At 32.1% G+C, this 9577-nt stretch overlaps 1 protein-coding gene across 1 annotated transcript; it reads left to right on the top strand.

The window, feature by feature from the left end:
- The first annotated feature begins 4714 nt into the window (after positions 1–4714).
- LOC103482641 (monocopper oxidase-like protein SKU5) lies at positions 4715–9207 on the top strand. The gene is made up of 9 exons (XM_008438905.3): positions 4715–5148; positions 5399–5508; positions 5595–5865; positions 5978–6116; positions 7172–7538; positions 7713–8078; positions 8167–8245; positions 8474–8673; positions 8793–9207. The coding sequence occupies exons 1-9, from the start codon at positions 5005–5007 to the stop codon at positions 8893–8895; spliced, it is 1779 nt and encodes a 592-aa protein (XP_008437127.1). The 5' UTR covers positions 4715–5004; the 3' UTR covers positions 8896–9207.
- Positions 9208–9577: the final 370 nt, after the last annotated feature.

The following is a 9577-nucleotide window of genomic DNA, read 5'->3' on the forward strand; positions in this document are numbered from 1 at the left end:
ACTTTAAACACAAATCTTTTAGTATTATGTCAATTGAGCTGAAGTTGTATTGGTACGAAATTGAGAATTATAAATGTGTAAGAGATAAATACATGAATATTGGAATAGGTATGTGATGAGGTAAAGATTTAGTAGGGTCGTGGCGTGCGAGTGGGTATAAATAATGAGTTGGCATATGAAAACTTTGATGTTTACACATGTGAATGGGTGATGAACAATCATCCACAAACCCAAACTTTACACCCATCTCTCCACACTCTATATTCTTAATGCCAACCCATCATTTCCCCTCCTCTTCTCTCTCTCCATACATTTTTCATCTCCTCTTCTTTTCAACTTTTATATTCATCCCCCCTCCATAAAGTAAACTTCAAGATATTGTTTCAATATGTATATGTATATACTCACACTATTGGTAGTTGCCTTAGGTAAGACCCAAACCTAAGTGAACAAGAGATGGTACCCAAGAACGCATGTAAGAAAAAAAAAAAAAACAAAAAGGAAAAATCTTTAACATATGAAATTATATCGATCAAGAAATAGTTGGACATGACTTTCATCGAAAAATTTACACAGGGGTCAGCAGAGGTGCGTGCTCCTTACATTTTTTTTTTTTTTTTTGTGTAATTTTTCCTGTTTTATAATTATTACATACAAAGACTTTTTTTAAAATAAATGGAAAAAGAAATAGAAAACGTATTACTATTACCTTTTCTTTTTTTGCTTTTTAATATTACTTTTCTTGGGATGTGTCTCTTTTTCTCCCTCCTTCTCAAAATGCCACTGTGGATTCCACTTTTTTACTTGGAAGTGTAGAGAGAGAGAAAATAGTTGAAATTAATGTCATTGTACACATTACAAATATTTAAAAAATGTCCATATCTCATTTTTAAAAACAATGGTTGTTGATAAAATAAATAATTAATTAAATAAAAAAGAATTTTTATATTTTATTAATGGTTTAAAATATATTTATATTATATTTCATTGATTGTCTTCTTTTTTTCCTTATGCTTCGTTGAATGTTTTTTTTCCCATATAAAGAGTTATGTTTATATAAATATGTGAAATTTCAAATACTAAATATTCCATAGCAACACTGTCAAGTTTAAATTATTACACATGAAATGTGTAAATGGGTTCACAAGTTTTTATTTATTTATTTTATAAGTTTGTATACTTGAAATGAACAAATATTATAGATTGGTACAAACAAATAAATATAACATAAAGTGGTGAAATATGAAAAAGAAAAGTAAATTAAGGGTACAATGGGCCAATAGAATTTGTACAATAGATATTGATGTTTCTCACTCTGAATGACAGCCTGCCCTCACCTCACCTCACCCCACCCTTAATCCTCTTTCTTTCTATTATCATTTAAATATCAATCTCAATAATTTTCATTTTATTTCTTTCAATTATTTCAACTCTCTTACTAAATTTAATCAATAAAATTATGCCCACCTTCTCCTAATAATGTATTGCCCTAAATGTACCCATTATTTTGCTTTCCCTCTTTTCTTGTTTTTTACGGAAAAAAGAAAAAGGAAGAAAAAGAACTTTGTTTATGTCCTCACTTTCTAATTAATTTACACGAATTCACTTACGTACATCTTTTACTTTACTTTCTTTTTACACCTTTAAAATACATATTTTAAACTTTTCTTTTTGTTAGGTGGTTTAGAGTGTTGAACGTCATCTTGTGTGACGATTGAGTTTAGCAATTTTGTATGTTATTGTCCACTCTTTTGATTTTTCTTCACCTAAGAAATTTTCTTTTGTTTATGTTTGAAGTTGTTGCTATTTTTGGTCACATAGTTGATTAATTGACTATTTTTTCTTTTCTTTTGAGAAAAGCCAAAAAATTTGATTCGCCATTATCTTTGATTTAATTTTTTTTAATTGATTAAAAGCTTGAATTTGAATAAATGTATTTATATATTAATATGAGCATGATCCCATTTGACAAAATAGGTATTAGATGTTGAAATATAATACAGAAAGTGACAAAATAATTGTCATTTTAATGCATATGGGATAAGATAAAAAATTTTGAAAGTTAGAGGGACCAAAACAATAAGCATGTGGATTGTTATTTAACCATTCTCGTTGACAAATATTTTTATCCTACATGATTTTCTTTTAATTATGTTCGAACCGAAATTTTGAGAGCAATAATATCTTATTCTAATCTTAAACTTCTAGAGTGATATGGCTAATTACTAATAAACTTTAAAAACTAAATCTAAATTTTATCACTTTTATAAATTATACTTTGAGTCTGGTTGACATATTTGCAACAATCCCCTTATAAGTTGAATAATAGAATATCTTACTAAGTTGATGCAAAAATGTATTATTATGATTTAAACTTTGATGTATACGCATCTATTTGGTCTCTAAATTAAAAATAAAATGTTTAATCCTTAAACTTTGATATCAGTTTTTGAGGGGCTTTTTGTGATGTAGATAACTGACCATTTGAATGTCCAAAGTAACAAATATTTGACCTATTCAGACACTACTCATAATTATTTTACATAAATATATTACATATGTTTGAAAATATTTGTTATGTTTTAGAATAATTATACTAAAAAATGTTTTAAATTTACGTAATGTTAAAAAAAATCGACCAAACTACTAATTTTTAATTTACGATTAACTAACATACTTTGATTTGAAAAAAGAAAAGATTATGTATTCTTTAAGACTATCATAGAACTCAAAGAGCAAATAACAAAAACTCTTAAAATACCCTTATAAAAGCATCCTAAGATGTTTACATTATAGCAAAATAGCATTCTAGGAGAATCTTAGATTTTCAAGTAACAAACGGCTACTCGATGTTGAATTTATTAGAGTCTCAACTTATTCAATGGTTTTAAAATTTTCACGAATTTATGAAAGTTAAGACTTTTATGATACAATTTTTTTTTTCTTCTATAGATCATTAATCTATGATATTTATTAAACATTTAAAAAAAAAGATTTAAAAATCTATTAATAACAAAATTCAAAATTCAAAAACCTCTTAAATACCAAATTAAAAAGTTTGGAGACTGCTGCTAGCAATAAAAATGAGGAGGGGGTAGGGTAACAACATAGATGAAATTGAACCTAAAAAATAGGTCAAAAAAGGTAATTATATAAAATGAATCAAAGATGTATGTGAACATTGATTAAATTTAAACCAAACAAGGAGTGGGAATAAAATGAATGGGAGTGTGGAGAAATGTTGAAATTTAACAATTAATAACTCTCTAATCTTAATTACTATTTGTTAATTAATATGTATGGCATTGCTAATAATGTTTAAGTCCAGCAGATGAGCCAAAAAAATAAAAAAAATTAGGGAAGGGGAAGGGGAAGGGGAAGGATGGAAGGATGGAAGGGGAGGGCCCCACAAAAACAAAAGGGGTTAAACATTTAAGGAGTGAGGGGGCCCACTTGTGTTGACGTCAAATGGTTAACGGCTGGCAATCACGTGGCGCTTTCAGACAGATTTTTATAAGAACGTTATTTCCCAATTTTATATTATATATTACGTTCTTCCCGTTTTCCCCCTTCTTCTTTTTTCTTTGTATTTATTATTTTCTTTCCCTTTCAATGTATTTATTATTTATATATATCACACTCTTCTCTCTATGTCCATTCCCACCATTTTTCTTTTCTTTTTTTTGTATAAATAAACATTACACACCTTACCTCAATTAATCTTTTTATTTTACGTTCTTTATTATTTCATTAAAACAATAAAATGAGGTTTACGAACATGAAATTGAAGTAATAGATTACACTAACTTATACTCGACTTTAGATTATTGCGTTTTTAACTTGGGAGGGTCAATTCTTTTCACTTTGGTGTGTTAAAGTTATTTGTGAATAATTTTAAGATTATGTAAGTGTCTTTTTGTTTTAATTTTCAAGTTTAGCGTAAAATTTTCATTAATTAAATTTGAATTTTCGAATTTTTTAATCAATGGTATGTTTGAACTATATTTATTTTAAATTATTTATTATTATTTTTTGTTAAAGATATACAATTATATGTGGAGAGCTTAAACATATTTTGATTAATATATATATCAAATATGTTAAAATTTTTCATTTTCTGGTCTTATTTTTATGTTATTTTTCTATCTAATTTTCATTAGCTTAATGTTATTCCGGTCTAGTCTAGAATTAAAACGAATTTGTTAAAAAAAAATCAATAAAAATAATTAAAGAGTAAAAAATTGACATGTTATAGTTAAAAAAAAAAAAAAAAACAAAAATGAAAGCATCTAAAGTTACTAAGAACAAAAATAGAAAGAATTATTTAATGAATCACCATACCTTGATTGCTTGTTAATAAATACGACACAAAAATTTAAAATACTCTATCCATTATTTTTCTTCTAACATTACAAAATTGTTAGTATCCCAATAAATAAAGGAAATTAGGTGGGAAAATAAGATTATTTTTTTATATTTAAAAAAAATTGTATTAAAAAAAGAAATAATAAAGGCGATGGTTAAATAATAATAAAAAAGAGATAGTTGCGTAGATCATTAAAAAAATAAAAGAGAGTAAAATATAATAATATTTACCGACTACTGGAACTTCTCTCTCTTACCATCTCTTTCTCTCTCCTCTCCGTTGGCTTGAACGTGAATTAAGGGGTGACCGGTAACCGACAGAACCATGTCCAACTTAGTCAAAAAAAACCAATAGCCAACGCAGTTGCTCTGTCTTTCACGCACTCCTCTTCTTAGCTACCACTACACTACGCCCCACCAGCTCAAACACACCACTGCAAAACTCTGCATCCCCTTCCATTATCAAAAGCAGTGAAATATAGCCGTTTTTTTTATCCCTTTTCTTCTCTCTCTCGCTCTTCACTTTCTTCCATTTCTCAACGCATTTCTCCACTGATAATGTAAAACAGAGGTTTTTTCCAGTGAAGTTTTTCAGCTCTTAATTCGCGTTTCCTTCATTCACTCAAGATTCGTTGTAGAATGATGGCTTCTTTTGGTTACTTATCTCTGTTCCTCCTTCCAATTTGCCTGTTTGTTACATTCTCATCGGCCGCAGATCCGTTCGCTTTCTTTGATTTTGAAGTCTCCTACATCACTGCTTCTCCTCTGGGTATCCCTCAACAGGTTTGTTTTTGTTGGATCTTGTTTTCCTCTTCTGTTTTTCTTTTTTCCACTTCTGGGGGGTCTATTTAGTTGCATGCTTAGGTGGGTTTGTGTTGGATTTGAAGATTGTATGTGTTTTTATTAGTCTGGTTCTTCTTGTTATGTTGCTATGTTTTTGAGAAACAGAGTACATTGTTGGAATTGAGCTGAGAGGAGCTGAAGAAAGACTATATCTAAGTAGTTGTTGTGATTTTTGTCTTGGGTTTTGCAGGTTATTGCTATTAATGGGAAGTTTCCTGGTCCTACTGTCAATGTGACTACTAATAACAATGTTGTTATCAATGTCCGGAACAAGTTGGATGAGAGCATGCTCATGCATTGGTATTGTTTGATTTAAAGTTCATTTTTTTTTTTTGGGAATTTATGTTGATTTATGAGAATGGAAAGATTGATTTGATGAGTAATAGGTCTGGAGTTCAGCAGCGGCGAAGTTCATGGCAAGATGGAGTTCCAGGAACAAATTGTCCAATTCCTCCCAAGTGGAACTGGACTTACCAGTTTCAAGTTAAGGATCAGATAGGGAGCTTCTTTTACTTTCCATCACTCCATTTCCAGAGAGCGTCGGGTGGATTTGGTGGCATTATTATTAACAATAGGGATGTAATCCCCATTCCTTTTTCAACCCCAGATGGAGACATTACAATTTTGATTGGCGATTGGTACACACGGAATCACACGGTTAGTGTTTGCTGAAGGAACAAAATGTCTGGTCTATCTAATTGCAATGTTGTAAATGCATGTAATGGTTCTTGTCTTGATATTAATACTAACTGCAACGTTGTAAATGTAGGCTCTGAGAAAATCCCTTGATGACGGGAAGGATCTTGGAATGCCACATGGTGTTCTTATTAATGGCAAAGGCCCCTACAGATATAATGACACGCTAGTCCCTGATGGTATCGACCATGAAACAATTGAAGTTCATCCAGGTAACACCCATACCTCAACAAAATTGGTGAAGAGAGATTCTTACTCTGTCTTTGGTTTAAAATGTGCTTTCTTTTTACCAACATTGCATTAACGTGCTCTGATATCATTCTCTCACTTGAATTGCCTCAGAAATTCTTTTTCAGTATTAGATGCTTGATGTACCAACTTTAATTTGTGTATTTGCTAAAACTACAACATTTTATAATTGAGCACAACTGGCTTGCTTCTGATAGTGGACAGAGCCCAATCTACTACTAAGCAATGAGCATCATGTAGGTTCTAGCCTGAGAGGAGAATCCCTAAGCCTATTTTGTTTGGGTCCATCTGTACGGGTGATAAACCTGATTGGCAAACTCAAAGAGCAGGGTTTTCATACCTAGCGGGACACTCTAATGTTCAAACATGGCATTATTTTTCTAGTTCTCCTATGGAAAATCCTCTTTAAACACATTTAATAAGGGGCTTTGAACACAAGGCTACTAACTCTAATTCCAACTAATGTGGGGTACATAAGCTAACTCTCTCTAAACCCATAGCATGGAGGCTCCACACACAGTAATCACTTTAGATAGAGGTATCCCCTTAAAAATACAACTGGTTGCTTTGAACAGGTGGGAGGAACATTTTCTTTCTACTAGGCTCACTCCCATGTTCTTGGGAGTCTGAATCTCCTATTATTGGACTTCTAAAAATGCTAGTTATATTGTCAATTATGTGCGCGTCAACTAACCAATCCTTCCTCCTAACTTAACCTTCATTTGACCAACTTGATAGTGGGAGTATAAGACTAGTTGGAAGGCATATAATTATTTTTTTGAGTTGGATGCTGCGGATACTGTACGAATCAATGCAATACAATATATCCTTGATTTCTCGTTTGGGCACTAAGATGGTTGCCAAACTATCCAATATTTAAGAATCTTTATGTGTCTAAAATCTTCGTAGAGTTATGATAAAAGCATTTAGACTTCTTTCGTACTTCTAAATGTTAGCAAGTCCTTGGTTGTTGTGGTGGCATCTAAAGATTGATGGGTTTTCTGCTTCTGTTGAACAGGAAAAACATATCGGATTCGTGTACACAATGTTGGAATATCTACTAGTCTGAATTTCAGGATCCAAAACCACAATCTTCTTTTAGCTGAAACAGAGGGGTCATATACAGTGCAACAGAATTATACTAGCTTAGACATACATGTAGGACAGTCATATTCATTTTTGGTCACCATGGATCAGAATGCGAGCACTGATTATTACATTGTAGCTAGTGCTCGGTTTGTCAATGAATCACTTTGGAAAAGAGTTACAGGTGTTGCTATCTTGCATTACTCTAATTCCAAAGGAAAGGCAATTGGCCCTCTTCCAGAAGCACCAAATGATGAGTTTGACAAAACTTTCTCAATGAACCAGGCAAGATCAATCAGGTTTGTGAAATTTAGGAAGATTCTGTTCTTTTAGTGGAGTATTACAAGGATTTGACTTTTGTGTTCAATAAAAATTGCACGATATGCAGTCACAAAAGCAAACTTGTAAGTTTTGAGAATTTGGAATTCTTAATATTTTGTGTTATCTAAGAAATTTGCTAATAAATTCTGCAGATGGAATGTATCCGCTAGTGGTGCTCGTCCCAATCCTCAAGGATCATTCAGATATGGCTCAATCAATGTAACTGATGTTTATGTCTTGAAAAATAAGCCTCCTGTGTCAATCAATGGTAAAATGCGAACGACGCTCAGTGGAATCTCATTTGTTAATCCATCTACACCAATCAGATTGGCTGACCAATTCAAATTAAAGGGTGTTTATAAGCTCGACTTCCCCACTAGGCCACTTACAGGACCACCAAAGGCAGAGACATCAGTGATTAATGGAACATATAGAGGGTTTATGGAGGTTATACTGCAGAATAACGACACCAAGATGCAGAGCTATCACATGAATGGATACGCCTTCTTTGTCGTGGGGTATGTTTTATCATTTATCTTCACGAACACTAGTAATGAGGCACAATTAAATTACATTTGTATTCATTCAATGATTGAATGGTTATAGGATGGACTATGGCGAGTGGACTGAGAATAGCAGAGGTACATACAATAAATGGGATGGAATTGCTCGCTCAACAATTCAGGTACATTTTTGATGGGGTAATCTGCTACTTCTGTGCCTGCCCAGATGTGATTGATACCTTTTCTTTCACTAGTATAATAATTGCTAGTAATCCTTTTAACCTTGTGTTAACAAGTAAAATTGAAATTCAATAATTTGAGAATCTTGTTGGGTGATGTACGATTATAAGTTGTATGCCGAAAAATACCATATTCGGTAGCACCTCTGACTTGTTCATCTCCTGGTCTAGGTTTATCCTGGAGCATGGACTGCCATCTTGGTATCTCTTGATAACGTGGGAGTATGGAACATCAGGACAGAGAATCTCGACTCGTGGTATCTTGGGCAAGAGACGTATGTTCGGGTTGTCAATCCTGAGGCTACTAACAAAACAGAACTGCCTATGCCAGACAATGCTCTCTTTTGTGGCCAGCTTAGTAAATTACAAAAGTATGGAAAAAAAAAAACCCTTTTCAACTATATTTCTATTTATCTATTGTGGAAACTGAAAATTTGAATGATTATATAAACTCTAATTTTCTTGTTTGTCTTCTGCAATATGAACTCAGGCCTCAAGATATCTCTTCTGCAACTTCAATCACGGGCGATAGATTGAAGATGTTATTCACTCTGCTGATGATGATCTCCACTTTAATCTCTGCTTTGCGCTAAGTAGCACCGTTGCTCTATGGCTGCTCGTGTTACGTAAGTTGTCAAAAATGTCGGGCGTCGTCTCCGTAAGGTTTGTGGTTGAGTGTGTAGGTCTGTATAAGTCTTGTGGATACCCAATTTTTCATGATTTTTGCATAGCATTTTTTTTTCCCACATGCTGCAAGCTGTAGAAGATGTATCTTTGGTTTTCATAGTTCATTAGATTTGGATTAATCATTCTTTTAATTCTCGAGTCATGATACACCAACTGTCCCATTAACGATTCATCGATGTTCAATTCAACTGCTTTCTCACGTGTCGTTTATCATCGTATTTCTGTAATACTTTTCCGAGTTTTCTTTGCTTTTTGCTTAGGACTAATTTGTTTGCCTACGGACCATTTGAGTTTAACCTGATAGGTTGGGCCATGTCATAAATTAGCCCAATCAAAGTTAACTATTGACTTTTATTTATTTTGTTTTTATAGAAAAATTAACTATGAATTTCAAAAAAGTAAATCTACAATCGGTTCAATACAAAATTTTAATTACTAGGTAAAATAAAAAAAAAAAAAACTATTAAAGAATAGAATGAATAGCATCATAAAGTTAATTAGAAATATAAAAGGGTATTATGGTATTAATTTCACATTTCGTTTGCATTACATGGAAAAGTAAACCCACCGATGAATTTCTAATTACGA

Source organism: Cucumis melo, chromosome 9 (assembly GCF_025177605.1).
Source record: "Cucumis melo cultivar AY chromosome 9, USDA_Cmelo_AY_1.0, whole genome shotgun sequence".
NCBI lineage: Eukaryota > Viridiplantae > Streptophyta > Magnoliopsida > Cucurbitales > Cucurbitaceae > Cucumis > Cucumis melo.